Consider the following 16,807-nt stretch of genomic DNA (forward strand, 5'->3'; position numbering starts at 1 on the left):
TTTGTAGTGGTACTCATCGGGTATTGCTAACTTTTTTTGCATATCCGAACTTAAATCTTTTGAGTAGTCCTGTGTACTTCTCGTTGATTTTATGAAGATCTATCTTCAAGTTTTAAGGAGAATTTAAGTTCTCCCATCATGCCATTTCAAACTCACTATGCATACACTTAGAAAATTCTTCACAAAGAGAAGAGTTAGTAGCACCAGAATATTAATATCATTCAACATAGTATTTGCACTAATAAAATATTCATTATCTTTAATTTTTGAATAAAAAGAGTAGTATCAATAAGTCCCATTTTAAAACCATTTTTCTAGCAAAAATTTACTCAAACGGTCAGTTACCAAGGCTCTAGGAGCTTGTTAAGACCATAAAGTGCTTTTATTTAATTTAAAACATGATTGATTATCAAAGTCTTTCCAAAACCAGAGGTTGTTCAACATACACTTTCCTCCATTAGAACCATTTTAAGGAAAAGCACTTATTTACATCCATTTGAAATAAAGTAAATTCTTAATTGAGATGCAAATGTAAGCAGCATGCGAATTAGATTCTTAATCTAGCAAACAGGAGCAAATGTTTCCTCATAATCTATTCCTTTTTTCTTAGACTATAGCCTGAGAACTGCTAGCTTTTATGTTCTAACCAATATTATTCCAGATTCATCCATGTTTATTTCTAAATATCCATTTAGTACCTATAAACAAGATTGGAAATTTTTTTTTTTTCACATAGGACGCGGGGACTAGTTCCACCACATTACTTTCTTTCAAATGATTTAACTTCTTGCATAGCAATTAACCAGAACTCATCAGATTCAGCATTCTTTAAAGGATTTTGTTCCAATTTGAGACACGAAAGCAACATTATTTAAAGCATTTAAAGAAGGAAGCGGAGTTCTTAACCCTTGAGAATACATCACCTGTATTAACTCCTTGTCGAGGATGGTTTGATGAGATCTCTAATCCCGAGGGAGGGGATTTTCTGGCTCTTTCTGAGAATTCATTTGATACTTGCTTCCCTATCTTTAATACTAAGAATATTCAGCAGGTATTTTCTAATTCATACACTATACTAGAAACTTTTTAGTGGCAACATGTGTTTCATAAAAACAACATCATTGACACTCTTCAGTACATGAGTTATTTTATTAAAAACTCTATATGTTTTACTACATGTTAGACTATCCTAAGAATATGCCCAATGTCCGTTTTTGACTCACAACTTTCCAAGTTTCCCTTTTCTTTCAAAATAAATAAAAATTTGCGGCAAAAGACTTTGAAATAGCTAATATTTGGAGTTTTATTATTACAAAAAGCTCATAAGGAGAGTTTTTAATCTAAAACAAATTTATTTCAGTAGTTGCCAGAACAATTAAGTTTTTCAAAAAAATAAGAGAATATAATATATATTTTTTTCTTTTTTTAAAGATTTTTATAAAGAGAAATACTTTTCCAAAATTTAGATTTTAATCAAAAAGATTTCAAAGATTAAGAAGTAGAGAAAAAAAATAAGGTTTTAATAACCAATTTTCAAGAAAAAAGTTTCTAATGAAAACAGCTTTTAAAACTCAATTTTTCAAATTTTTTGCGAAAATTAGAAAAATTTCAGATTTAATAAGATTAAAAAAAACAGAATGTAAAATCAAAAAAAAATTACAAAACCTTTTTTAAATAAGAAAATTGAGCTACCCGCTCTAATACCAATAGTGGGATCTAAAGGCAACACTAGAGGGGTGAATAGGGTTGACTACCAATTTTTAAAAAATAATTTTATCTTCAAACAATGCTCAATAAAGTTAACCCACTAATTTGATTAAAGAAAGTTTATGCAAGATAAAACTTAAATCATGCAAGCTATGATAACTTCAAATTTAAAGACAATTTAATCAAGGATAAATTTAAATAACACACTAAAAAATAAATCATGCAATTAGGAAACATTAAAAAAATAACTAAGACAAGAAGCAAAAAAAATTTGAAAACAAGAAATAAAAGAGAGAGAGGAAGAGAAAACACCGGGAATTATAGTGGTTCGGCAAATTGCCTACTCCACCCTCCAAGACTCCTTCTTGGGTATTTCAATCCTCTTGCAAGTGAGGACCAAACCGACACACGACCCTCTTTTTACTAGGCTAAAGAGAAACCCAAGATTCTTTTTATTGGTTCAAGATCAAACTAATTTCTTTTTCTCACAACCCAAGGTGTACCCACATTTTAATATAATTCCCAAAAATTAAAAGAAAACCTCACAATATTACCTCTTGAAAGCTAAATACACATGTTTAGCACTAAAAAAAACTCACAAAAATAACAGGCCAATTTAGGAGCAAGGAGGACAAGAATTTGAGAGTAGAGAGAATTGAGAGCTTAAGACTTGATAGCCTTTTTTGGTATCAATGAAGAGTAAAATCAAATTGAATTTATAGGCGAGGGGGATAAATTTTGGCCATTGGATATGATTGTAAATGAAGGGTGGAGATTGAATAAAAATAGAAAAGGTAAGGATTTGTAATTAAGAGAGGAATTTTGAAAGATTGAAATTATTGAGATTTGGAGAATAAAAAGGATTTGAAGGATGACAATTTAGGAAGGAAGTCAAATTTGAAAATGCTCAAATTTGGTGAGAATTTGGAGAAAATTGGATCATGAAATTAAAGGAAAATAAGAAAATAAAAATGAAAATAAAAAAATTGCCGGATGATATGGGCACCACGCGCACAGGGAAGGAGATTGAATGTCACGCGTTGCATTTTGTGAAGAAACCATAGGCACGTGCGGCGCACGCGCGCGTCTGCGCGTGAAGCTGGGTGACCGCCACTTGTCATTATCTCATTCGTCCACGGTCGCCACGTTACTGTCACATCATGTGCCACGTCAGCAAAAGTGACCGGTTGGAGTGCCATGTCATCTACCACGTCAGCCACCATGTCATCAATATTGACTTTTTGTGTGCCACATTGGATTTCCTCTACAATCTTCTTTTGCTTATAACTTTCTCGTTTGAACTCCGATTTGAGCGATTCAAATTGCGTTGGAATCGTCTTTCCGAGCTCTACTAGATGGTGACTCTAAAATACTAAAAATATTAGTATAAAAAATCTGAGTTTGTTATCATCAAAATACTTGGTTTGATTGAAGCCCTAAAGCTAACAAATTTGCCAAATCTGTAAGAAACCCCTTATTTATTTGTCTATTTTTTGCAAAGGTATTGAATTAAATGCGAGTACTATTTCAGTTGAGCTATGCTCATTTTTCATAATTTATTCATTGTAATAAGAACTTTTTGTAATTTACTCACCGTATAGCAAAAAAAAAAAAGTGTTTCTATTTCAAATATATATATCAATCCAAATATGATTAGTTATTAATGCAAACATCATAATTTTAACAATGGATACTTAAATTTTGGGAGTTCTATCAATCAAAACGATGAACTAATATTTTAACAATTATGATAGAGAGTATAGAAAGTTAAAGCTCTAACCTTTTGATTTTGGAAAAACTATTTGAGTTATTTGAGTTATGCTTGTAATTGGTTGTAAAACAATGACCTAATTACAAATTTCTATTATTTGCAAGAAAAAATAATATAAAATAAAATAAATTGCAATAGTCTATTGAATAAATAAATAAATAGATGACATCCTTATGTGGTTGAACTTTTGGCCTATGAGATCAAAAGTCACTACCTAGAAGTAGACCCATAATTTGCTTGTTTCAAATTAAAATGGAAGAATGAGTTTTTTTGCACAAGTTTTTAAAAGAGGAAAAATTCCCACCAAGATGTATTGTTAACTGATATGTTTTTGGTTGGTTACCAATGTGAAAATGTGTCATATTCATAACTATAGGCAATGAGGCAAAGATCAAAATGATATTAACGATACGGTTAGATCTCATTTTAACTCATAGTTTTTCGAATTTGTTATATTTTAACCCACAAACTTTTAAATTATTTATCTTTGGTCCTTAAACTTTAAAAAATACAATCATTTTGATCCTTACTATATTAGATTCTATCTTACATACCTCTAATTTATTTTACATATTAATATGCATACTTAAAGTTATGTCATTAATTGTTAAATTAAAATAGATGATGACGGGAAATTAGATGTCAATTACTCGACAACTAAAATCCCTTGGACGCAATATGCGATGCATGTTCTTAAGGTATGCGTTGATAGTCATGCGTCGATGGTCATGCGTTGGAATGACTATGCATTAATAAATGTATGCAATGACCATGCGTCCTGTCACAAGTTTTCTTGCGCTCACGCCAAGTATAACGCGAACGCAAATTTCTCGGGTGATCCGAGGTCGAACACAGGGACTTGTAGCTAGGTGAATGCGGTAATGTGCATGCGGCGGTTGAATAAAATAATGGATGGGAGGTTGCTAAGCTAACACTACTCCTACTCCTAACTAACAGACAACGCAATGAGAATATGAATAAGAGGTAGAGACATGACAACTCATGACATGAAACAAATGAATGGGAAAATAGATAAAATGTGGAGATGTTTTCATTGCAACTCTTAAGAGTGACCGCAAAGACAACCTTAGTCAACGCAAGTCATGCAATCATGCTACACACACTTAAGCCTAACTCTAGGATGTATGGGTGATTATGTATAAGTGTCGAGATGACCGCATACAACCACCATATCCTACTTCCTGGATGCATGCAATATCCTATCCGTATGGTGCATACGCTGTATGACAGCAAACGAAGCTTATCTCTAAGTTCCCTATTCTTGCCTATGCGTTCCAATCCGCTATCTCGAGTCTTAGATTTGGATTTTAGACTACTCTCTCGAGTATGCCTAAATGATGAATGATGCATTCATAGGACAAGGTAACCGCATGAACTTTGTTGACATAAGATTATTCCTATCTCTAGTGAACAATGCATACATTGCTTAATGCGACCAACTACTTACCCTTCCGGGCAGTTGGTTGTTGCTAATTTTACTCATAGACAAGCATTGCGTTGGCCTATAGACAGGCGTTGCTACAGCTTCACACTAAGCAAAAAAGATTACTCACATACTCGCGCAATGCACACCTCTCGGTGGTTTGCTCATGCTTCATATCCTTAATCCACATGACTAAGTATGCGATACTCAAGCAGTCTCACTAAGTGATGTAATGAAAGTTAGAGATGCTAAGTAAAGAAGATGGAGATGGAATCGAAGGAAATATAAAAATGCATTGAAAACAAAATGTATTAATTCCTTAATCACAAAATTTCATACAATACAATATAGGAAAAGAAAGGAAAATGAAATGACCGGCTGGAAGCAAAGACTTGCTTCCAGCGGATGTGCGTCAAGGCTGCCGGTGGTGCCATGGATGGGCGGTGAAGCTGACTCTCTCGAGATCTAGCTCCGGTCGAAGGCTCTGGTCGTCACTCAGAATGGATGAAGGAGGTGAAGAACTCTCAAGCGTTTTCTCACGCATTTTTTTGGATTGCGGGGAAAACCCTGGGTTGCAGGGGTAATCCCCGGACCAGTTGGAATTCTGCTCATCGGCTTCTTTATATAGAGTATGAATCGCTGACAGCATTAATGGACTGCTCTGATTCTGACATTCGACGCGTTTAGTCCTTTCTGAACCTCTGTTGCTAACAACGTGGTAGGTGAAATGTCAACATCATCTTTTGCTTTTCCCAAAGTAGATGCATTGATGCGTTCATTCCACCAACCTTGCGTTGATCCCTTTATCATGCGTTATCGTGTAGCCGCAATCATTCAGTGACCGCATTCACTTAATACCGCAACTCTACACGATGACCGCAATCGCTTAACGAGCGCAACTCCCATGCGATGGATGCATGTGGCTGATTACCGCAACATCCATGCGTTGATTGAACACGTTCACCTTTGCGATGGAGAGTTTCTCCGCATGCGGTCGTCTATGCGGTGGTCCGATTTCCGCATTTGCGTCCACTTCCTACGTTAGCTACAAAAATAGAACATTGAACGCATAATAACGGGTTAGTCGAGATTCATCATGCTGAATGACGCAAGCTTATTTTCTCATGAATTTCTAGCATAATTGTCGCATATTCTTCATAATTCTAAGTAAAATGCCTAAGATAACATGCATTTCTGCATGTCATCAATAGAAATAAGAATCAAAATAGTTATGCCAAACTGAGCGTAATTCAATTAGCATGCAATTGTATTAGTAACTATGAGGTTTGTTGTTTTCCAATTGTACTAAAAAAATTCTAATTATGTTTTGAAAGTTCAAGAGATAGGAGATTTGAGCTTCTAACTCTTCATCAAAGTAATATATCTTGATTAGTTAGCTATACACACGTTGAGATTAATTATAGATGGATTTATTGTCATTTTAATTCATGGTACTTATATGGGGCATAAAGAAAAACTAATAATGAGAATAACAGTAACAAATATTAATGTTAAAAGTAAACTTAACCAAATCAAACGTTTGGAGGCTAAACAAAAGATCATTTTAAAATTTAACAATCATTTATCAATTATTGATGCGTAGACTTGCCAACACGAGCATAGCTCAATCTGAATTGATATAAATTTATAGTATCAAGCTCGTAAATTAATAAACTTGAAGTGTTCCTACCAAGCATTACTGGAAATTGCCTCTTCTCTAAGGGGGAAAAATGAAGAAGAAGATGGCAAGGAGGAAAATGGACATTCATGCACAAATTTATTACAACTCTTAAGGCAGTTGTTATCCCTACAGTCTGTTCCCAGTAAGCAAGGGAAAGTCAAATGCAGAGACAGAAAGGGAACAACAGTTGAAGTTACCACTTTTACAACAAAAACTCATCTTCTTCTACAACAATATATATTTCTCTGTTACACATTGCAATTTAAGCATTCAATTGCAATGGGGAGAAAAAAAAAATTAAATCAAATAATCCATCACCTACACGGCGACAGGTACGGCCTCATCAAGAGCAAGGACACCGGGAAGTTCTTTGCCTTCCAACAACTCCAAACTAGCACCCCCACCGGTCGAAATGTGGCTCATGACGCTTGCAACTCCCACCTTCTCCACAGCTGCAACCGAGTCTCCACCTCCGATGATGGTCGTCACCCCCTTTCCGCTAAGCTCTGCAAGTTTCTTAGCAATCGACTGCAACCAAAGGGATATTTCAGTACTGACCACATAAACACGTCTGCTATACATACTGCACAAATGTTGAACTACATTGGTTTTTATGCCTATATTATGATGAACCAAATAAATCAGGCACCTCAGAAAACCACAAATATTCAAGATCTCAGATAGAGTTCCAGCATTATAACAAATATGTAAAGGTCGGTATATCATCCCCCAGCTCCAATAATAGGGGAAGGTGTGTTGCGATAAAAAAAAAAAATTAGAAGAGTAATACTGTCCTTACTCCTTGGTTTTGACTCCAAATCAATATTTATATCTCAAGTACGAATACTTACCGGCTATATCAGTATGAAAATGACATCAATGTAAAATGCATTTGTATCACTATGGAGAAGTTATTCCTCACCTCTGTGCCGACTGCAAACTTGTCAAATTCGAACACTCCCATTGGTCCATTCCAGATGATAGTTTGGGTAGTGTCCAAGGCATCATTGAATGTCTTTACAGAGTCTGGTCCAATGTCCAGCCCCATCCATCCATCAGGGATGGCGGATGCTGGGACAATCTGCAATGTAAAAATTAAGTTCTTTATTTCCCTGATCCATAATGCATTTTTTAAGTTTCCAAAAGACTAGAAAAAACCAAGCCACTGTTTGAATCAATCAATAAAATTTCAGAAGCTTGTGTTTCTACAGCACTGCATTGGTCTGAGAAATGGATCTAAGAACCCAGATTTACAAACAAACCTTGCTGTTTGCATCTGGAGCGAACTTGTCTGCAATGACGACGTCGGTTGGTAGTAAAAGGGATACTCCTTTCGCCTTGGCCTTCGCAAGGAGGGAGGTTGCTAGTTCTAGCTTATCCTCTTCCACCAAAGATGAACCAACTGAAAGTCCTTGTGCCTTGTAAAATGTAAAGATCATTCCACCACCGAGGAGTAAGATGTCACACTTTTCTAGAAGTGACTCGATCACTCCAATTTTCGAAGAGACCTTTGAACCACCAACAATAGCAGCAAATGGCCTCTTTGGGCTTGAAACGGCCCCCACTAGATAGTCAAGTTCCTAAAGCGATTACCAAAAGGGTTAAAAATCATTAGACATAGAAATAAAATAACATGATGAACATCAAACCAACCATAATTTGGGGTAAATAACCGAAGTTCGGAGGTAGTGAACAAATTGAGACCAGATACCAGTTATATACAAGATCAGTGAAAACGGAAATAGGATACGATTAATAATATATGGTATTTTTTGCAAGTAACAAGTGGATCAGGTATCAATTAAAGGATCCAACCTTTTGCAAGAGGAAACCAGCTACGGATGGCTTCAAAAACTTGGTGACTCCCTCAGTCGAAGCGTGAGCTCTATGTGCAGTTCCAAATGCATCGTTCACATAAAGATCAGCTAGAGAAGCAAGCTTCTTTGCAAACTCAGGTTCGTTTTTCTCTTCTTCCTTGTAGAATCTCACATTTTCAAGGAGAAGGACTCCACCCTCAGGCAGGGAAGCAACCAACTTCTCAACCTCAGGACCAATGCAGTCATCAGCCTTCACAACCTGATTGGAAATGACATACAGAAATGTTTAATGTTGCCTCCCGAGACTAGGCGATCATTAACAACATACAGGAAAGGAAGGCATCAAAGAACAGTAAAAGAAACCCTTCTTTTCAGATCATAAGAAGAAAAAGGTACCTGAATGCCAAGGAGTTCAGAAAGCCTAGGCACAAGAGGTGCCAAGCTGTACTTTGGAGTCACACCTTTTGGTCGTCCCTGAAAATTTCCATTGTTTAACAACAGATTCACAAGCTTGTGCAGCATAAACAGTATACGATCAACACTCTTTATTAGTAAAAAGAAGAATTTAAACCCTGATCTCAAGTTTCCATGAATGGCTAATCAAAAAACCCAAAAACCCAATTGCCACTACATGCAATGTACCATCACAGCTAACATCCCTTAACCTTTTCTCTACAAATTCCATTAACCAAGAGAATATATCACTTGGGAAATCAACAAAATCAACACCCCATCAATCACTTCAAACAATTTTATAGCTACTGTCTTCCAGAATTACTAATCAACTCCAGATACAGCAAAACAAAAGTTTAACCAGTAAAAAAGAAATCCCAAAAGTACGCTCACCAGATGACTGGAGAGAATGACTTTAGCTCCCTTCTCCGTCAAATGCTTGATTGTAGGAATAGCAGCCCTGATCCTAGTGTCATCAGTAATATTCTGATTATCATCCAATGGCACATTCAGATCAGCCCTGACGAACACTTTCTTCCCCTTCAAGTCAGCAGCAGTCAAATCCCCAACGCTCTTCTTGGCCATGGACACCACACCCCTCGAAGCCTTGCCCCCAAACGACCGAATCTTGGAAGCGACATGGAGGGAGAAAAGTGGGTCTGCGGCAGCAAAGCCAAGGCGCTGAGTGGCGGAGCTGCGGAGGCGAATTGAGGAAGAGGAAGTGGTGGATGGGGAAAATTGAAGAAGCGCAGAGCGGGTTGAAGAAGTGGAAGAGGATGTGGTGGGAAGGAGATGGAAAGTGGCACGGGAAGCCGCAGACGCCATTGATGATGATGATGCAGAGAAGAAGAGTGAAGTGGGTTTTGTGGGTGAGTGAAAAAACAGAGAACGGAGCGATTTGGCGAATTGGGGGCGTATTTTTATGTGGAAGAAATGGGAGGATGATGATGATTTGTGGAGGGAGAAAAAGATTGAATGGACGAGAAGAACAATGAGAACGAATGGGCAATAATCAATTTGTGGCTTTGATCACACATATCTCTTATCGTTGAGATGAGGTTGACGATCCATGCTTTCAAGATTGTGTGATGAACTAGGTTGATTTGTTCAAGCTTTTGCCACTCCATTTCTTTTTAATTGAAAGGTTAAATTTGTAAATTTGTCCCTATAGCTCGGAGAAAATTAGGATTTAGTATAAAATCTCATAAATAGTCTTTATAGTTTGATAAAACCCTCATAAATAGTCTATATCCCGAAGACTTATGGACTATATATATATATCAAACTATGAGGACTAAATTCTAATTATAAATCATATAACTAATTTAAAACTTTCTTTAAACCACATGAACCCAATCGTTCTTTTGATTTTGAAAAAAAAAATGCCAATTCAAAAGTTGGCGAATGTTGTTTTTACGAATGAATCAATAGTCAAAGTCATTCCATTATGGAGACGGACGAAAAATAAGGGAAAGCTCTTCATTCCTAGTTTTCCTGTAGTTTGATTCTTCGAAACCACAAGAATCGTTAGGGACGAAAGTCAGCCTTAGTGATCCAACAATGTGAGTGGAAGGGTCGTCGCTCAATGGATAAAAGTTACTCTAGGGATCAGTCTTTCACAACGAGATCTACCTATATTTGATTCACACCCGGATCATTTTCATTGCATCTCTGTACTCAATCTAAACCATTATCTGTCTCCTATGGATCAAATCAATCCTTTGAAACAATCAATTTGCAATTTAGCCTTCTTTTAATTCTGTACATTTCAATATTCATTTCATCAAAGCAACAAAATTTCAAATTTTTTTAGTACAATAGAGGTGGGGTGACTTGAATTCAACACCTAAAGTGGAACCGTAGGTTTCTCAATATTAAATTATAAGTTTATTTGTTAACATGAGTATAGTTTCACTAATTGGTATGTATTTGTTTCCTTGAAGTCAAAGATTCAACTCTTCACGCTCCATGTTTGTTTTACTTGTACTCTGATATATCCAAGTTTGGTTTCTTATCTTTAGATATGTGTTTGTTTAGTCTCTAAATTTGCAATATTGATTGGTTTACTATTTCACTAGCTTACATTAACAACCTAGTGAGGACTCAACCTACGATATTTGACAAAGAAGACTAAGAAGATAAAATTATTATATGTTGTATGTTAGATGATTGAGTTGGTCTTAAATAAGTTTTAAGAATTCTTAATTACAATGCCTATTAGTCGAATTTAATGTATATCTTCTTTTAATGTCAGTGTTAGTGATTTTAGTTTGTAACATGACAATTGATATGATTGCAACTTAACTAGTTGAGATATATATTCTCATCCAAAAGATCATAGGTTTTAACATTTTATGGTTTTTTCTAATATGTTGATCATTCATTAAATAATATGTAATATATATATTTAAGATGTTTTCCAAAATAAATAAATAAAAACTGTTAAGATAATATTTTTAGTCTAAATACGATGCTGTAGTTTTAGAAAGAAAAAAAAAAGAATAAAACAAATACAATAGGAAAAAAAATACATGAGAAGAGGGAAACAAAATTATCCTCCGTGACCTTAGTTTTCTGTTTTCTTTGTTTTTGTTTGTTTGTTTTTTTTTTCCCCTAAGTTTAAGGAAACCAAAATAAGATAGGGAGAAAAAACTACAAGACAGTGCAAAATTTATGCTCTAATACACTAAATTTCCATTTAGTTTATTAATTGTAATATATGACTAATTAAATAAACCATAAATAAGAAGAAAGAAAGGAAAATCTATACTATAGTATATAGAAAATAGGTTAGGAGAGAAAGAGTCTTTACATCTCCATTTTATTCTTATAATTTTTTACAATTCATATTTTGTGTTTTTCACAATTATTCGGGTCGAGATGGTTACGTTCGAAGTAGTATATTATTTTATATACATGTGTTACCTAAATCATAAATATGAAACATCACAATATACGGCAGAGACATGTTTGAACGAACAGTCACGTCCATTCCTTTTTACAATTATTTTAACTTGAAGTGATAGATCTATTTGTTTATGGGTGTGTGGTAGACCATAGATTAAAAAAAAAAATCACAATCCAACAATGGAGATATAACAAACAATCATGTCATTTGATTACAACTAGCCAGATTGAAATGATATATCTCATATATGAGTATGTTTTAGATCATAGATATGAAACACCAATATATAATGATAAAAATATGTTTGAACGACAAGTCATATATTTTGGCTTTAAGATTTTCACAAATTCCAATTTTATCCTTTCTTTTTAAGTAGTTAAAATTAAAATTATACGAGTAAAACAAAGTAAAAAACTATTTTATATAACGTTTTTAATTTTTTCTATATGTACTAAGATAAACTTTAAATTTCACGTGCATTGTAAAGTGTCATGAACTAGTTATAGTAAATAAATTAACAAAGAAAAAAGGAAAATGAAGTTTCTACCCTTAAAACCTGCTTGGATGACTCATATTGTTTTATTGGTATAAGCATTAAATATATTAAATAAAATTGTCTGAAATGATTACTCTTGTGTTTGGATAGGTAAAATAATTAATGTTTCAGAGTTATATATTTATATTCGAATTATAATATAATAGAGTTAAAAGGTGAAAAATAACCATCATGGATTAACCAAGTGGTAAATAGGGAGCATGATAAATATTGTTCTATAGGTATGACTCAGATATTGTAGAGTTAGACGGGTTATCCCTTGAAATTAGTTGGCATGTCTTCCTCCTCAGAGATCAAAGGTTTGATCCCCCATCCCCGCAGTTGTTGTACACAGGGTCGTACTTTTAGGCTAATAATTAATTATATACCAACATTTTTAAAGAGTTACAAATATAGCAACTCAAAGAGTTGAATCTAGATTTAGTTATATTTGTAAAATTATTTACATTTTACTATATCCGATAATACTTTTGACTTGATTGCTATATTTGCAACTAAGAAAAAACACAAAACAAAAGAGCTCTTAACCCAATACATGGGCCAAACATGGGCATGGATTTAAGAAACCGTGAGGTTGGCTCACTTTATCCAGCTCAGTGAGACACCAGATCTAAATTAAGATCAACCTGAATAATCTAGGAAAATCGTAAAAAATGACCCAATAACCTACAACTTTTCTATGACTGGCCCATTCCTAAAAACTTAATTACTTGTAACCTTTTTACCATGTGAAATTCCTCAAATACCCTCGTTTGGAAACTTACTTAACTCATTTACTCGTCTTCATCCTTTGATCTTTTCTTCCAATGATCGAACCTATAGTTGAATGCAACCATTTATTCTCAACCAACATTGTCCCAATTCAATGCTACTGGATCTTAACTATGGGACGAGTAATGGAATATCCTATTCAACTCCTTAGTTTCAATCGAACACTATTACTTTCCCTATTGCTCTATCAATTTCAATCGAACACATATCATTTTCAACTTCAGTTTGTGGGACTAGTGCGAACAATATTCAAAGAAGATCATTCTACATACCCAAAAACAAATACTGTAAATATTTTTTATTGATTCATGCCATAAAATGCATGATTTTAAGCTTCTATTTGTGCACTTTTACTATGAAAAAACAAATTCATGCATGTGTTTCCCTTTAATTTTACTCATAATCTATTTAAACTGAGCTCACTAGGGGGATAATTATGCTTAAAAGATGTTATGTGCTGATTTGGTGCTAATCTGGTGAATTTTGGCAAGTTTTTTAACTGTTTTTGCTGACTTTCTATCTGATGCACAGCCCTAAATTCCCAGAATTCAAACTAATCAAAAGCAGTTGCAATTTTCACGATTTAATCAGTTGGACAACTATGTTTTTTCTTTAAAAAATGTTTAGAGCACGGAATTTGGTCCTTTTTAACTATTTTGGGGCCTATAAAAGGGATGGAAGCCTTTATTTTGACGGCATCAACTCGCCATAGCCAAAATCATCACCATCTTTCACAGTTTCTACCATTTTTACAGCAGTTCATTAGGTCTCGATGCTTCAAGTCAATAGTCTTAAGAATGGAAGTTCCTCTGAGGCGTAGTGGCTCTAGATTGTCTCATCTCACGAAAGTAGGTATTGAGGGGCAATTTCATCTTGAAAGAGGGGGGATCTACCTAGGGAAAGACTTTAGGCTTGAGGATTCATCCTAAATCTTCATTTGAGTTATATTTTTCCAAATTTTATTTTCCATTTAATTATTGCACTTATTTTATTTTCCTTCTCTCAATTGAACTCCATTTTGTAGTTATGATTCTTGATTTAATAAAGTTCATTATTTCATCAATTATCATAAGCTAAATCTCTATACGGGTTTGGCAATGTGGATGCCCTGGCTTAATTAATGTTGCACTTCACACCTACTTGATTTTATGCATTTTCTTTGTTGAATTTAAAGCTACCATTGATAAATTAAATTAGCCACTTAACTTAACAATCTAGTGGAGCTCTGGTGCTGTGAAAGCGAGGGTGTAAACGAAGGTCACAAAGAGATATGAGACCAAGAGTCTAGGCATAGGAGGGTCATTTACCTTAAGAATAGCGGATATGGGACCAAGAGCATAAGCATAGGAGGGTTGGTCGCATCACCTTTGACATAGAGTCTGAAAGGTCGAAGCATTGTTAACTCATGTTCGATTATAATTGTTTACTGTTTTTAATCTAAATTCTCAACTATTCACTATCCAATTTGCCACTTGTTACCTTTGGTCACATCTAGTTACAATTGTAATAAAATAAATTAGCAGTTAGTCATGTGGGTTCGATGCTTGGAATACTCCAATATTATTACTTATTCGACAGTGTATGCTTGCACGTAAACCTAACTTATCCATATATTTTCGTTACTCATACATTTGGTTGATCATTTATTCAGTCAAAACGAATATTTTCCCCATTGCTCTACCAATTTCCTTGAAGTCTTTGTTATTCGATATGTCTTGTAGAAGTTTGTTCACTATTATTTATGCAATCTTATACCATTATATATGTGATCGTGTACCACTGTATATATGATCATATATCATTTGATACACGATCGTGGACCACTACATATACGGTCATGAATAATTAGATATTAGATCATGCACCATTGTATATACGATCGTATACCCTTTTGTAGGCGATCGTTTACCACACATATTTTTGTTTTCGTAATTTCAAGGTTTGATTGATTATTATAACTGGCGGATTGCAGATCAATGACATTACTTCACATCTTTGTATAATATGGTAGGGAATGGGACCAGACTAGAAGTAACTATGTTGGTGGTCACATGAAAAGTCTAAAGATTAGGCACGATTTATCGTGTAGTGAAGCAGTGAGTCTTCTACACCAACGACTGAATATCGATTCAGATAGATTTGACATACACATGAAATGTTGTTACTATCTATTGGTCCAAGCTCCTCCAATATAGTCGATGATGAAAACTTTAGTTTTTTTTTTTTGGAAGGCAGTGAAGCATCCCCGATGCCTTTGTTCGTATCAGTCACACCGCATGATATTCATGGAACATATACTAAAACATGTACAATCAGGGCAATCCGACCATTCCAACCATCCCAAACATTCCAACTAGTCAAAACTTTGGCACTCCAAATCCAATAAGACATAACATTCCCACTATGTCTTCACCAATGAGAACATCGAGTCGTGTAACTCGAAGATGATGGAAATGAAACTTGGATGGGTCACAATGTCCAAATGAGATGCACCTCATAGACTTATACTGACTATGGATACGGATAGCCTCTAGGTCCATAACCTGCCTAACACCTTTCATTCGTGTTCCAACCCCACCTGTTATGATCCCACCAATGATGATGCCCCTAATCCAATACAACCAAATATTCATGCCATTCATAGTTGTTAGAGCATCTGATGGCCCATCTTATGATGTGAAGGAACTCGTATTAAAGGAGATCCTTGAGCAGAAGCGGATCGTCCAAATTCTATTAATTATTGAAATCTAAATTTACATTAGATATACAAGATATTCATTCACAATAAACTACAACATGCTTTTTACAAGAAAAAGGTTCAAGAGATATCACCTTTGAAGAACCTTTCTTCGTGTGATTCCCTCGAACAGTCACGAACTTATCAACTCTTGAAGACCTTCTTCAAGATATTCTCAAACCAAACAAAGATACAACCACAATAAGCCTTTGATATTCTTAGTGTGAGAGTCTAGGAGTGGTGAACTTTGATTATTTTGGTTAGGAAAGATTGTTTGAGTTTGGAGGAAGAAGAAGATTGAAACACATAGAACTTTTCTGTAAAAACAATTGTTCAGTCAATTCGTTGAAGAAGAAGAGAAAACAAATTTTCTTTTATTCCACTTGCCACAAAGACAATGACCACCCCACTAAGGTGGTTGGAGAGAAAAGGGGAAGTTATTATTCAAAATAATAATAAATAAATATGATAATTAACTTACAGTATTATATTTATATTAAACTATATGTTATATCAAATATAACATATAACTTGTAGTTTTAATATTGTATCACATACCATATAAACTATAATTTATTTTTTTCTATTTTATGGCATTTAATATAAATCATATTTATATTAAATTTAACAACTACGAATCACATTCATAGAAAATATATTTGAATCTCATCTAAATATTTATATCCTCCAATCAAACTATAATGTATCAAATACATTATAACGATTATATCATATATAATTGAATCAATTTAATTATATCATATATTATTCAATCAATTTAATTATATCATATATTATTCAATCAATTTAATTATATCATATAGAATTAAATTCCCTCTTATTAATTTGAACAATTCAAATAAACCAAAAAATTGATTCTCAACTAAATCCTTTTGAGCTACTAAGGAGACCTTATGGACCTATAGCTTGAAGCTCCAATGGTACATGAATAATTAATTAAA

At 34.3% G+C, this 16,807-nt stretch overlaps 1 protein-coding gene across 1 annotated transcript; it reads right to left on the reverse strand.

The window, feature by feature from the left end:
• Positions 1–6,665: 6,665 nt before the first annotated feature.
• On the reverse strand, positions 6,666–9,885 carry LOC120088434 (phosphoglycerate kinase, chloroplastic). Its single transcript, XM_039045725.1, has 6 exons — positions 9,267–9,885; positions 8,817–8,894; positions 8,419–8,679; positions 7,866–8,183; positions 7,526–7,684; positions 6,666–7,131 (listed from the first exon to the last, which is right to left on the reverse strand). Exons 1-6 carry the CDS (start codon positions 9,696–9,698, stop codon positions 6,922–6,924), a joined length of 1,458 nt encoding a protein of 485 aa, XP_038901653.1. The 5' UTR covers positions 9,699–9,885; the 3' UTR covers positions 6,666–6,921.
• Positions 9,886–16,807: the final 6,922 nt, after the last annotated feature.

The sequence above is a fragment of the Benincasa hispida genome, chromosome 10, assembly GCF_009727055.1.
Source record: "Benincasa hispida cultivar B227 chromosome 10, ASM972705v1, whole genome shotgun sequence".
NCBI lineage: Eukaryota > Viridiplantae > Streptophyta > Magnoliopsida > Cucurbitales > Cucurbitaceae > Benincasa > Benincasa hispida.

Excerpts from the sequence above, each read along its gene's own strand:
- LOC120088434 (XM_039045725.1), bottom strand. The coding sequence starts at position 9,698 with ATGGCGTCTGCGGCTTCCCGTGCCACTTTCCATCTCCTTCCCACCACA. Across the intron at positions 8,895-9,266 it reads TCATTCTCTCCAGTCATCTG|GGACGACCAAAAGGTGTGAC; the intron begins GTGAGCGTACTT and ends GGAAATTTTCAG. Across the intron at positions 8,184-8,418 it reads CTGGTTTCCTCTTGCAAAAG|GAACTTGACTATCTAGTGGG; the intron begins GTTGGATCCTTT and ends TAATCGCTTTAG.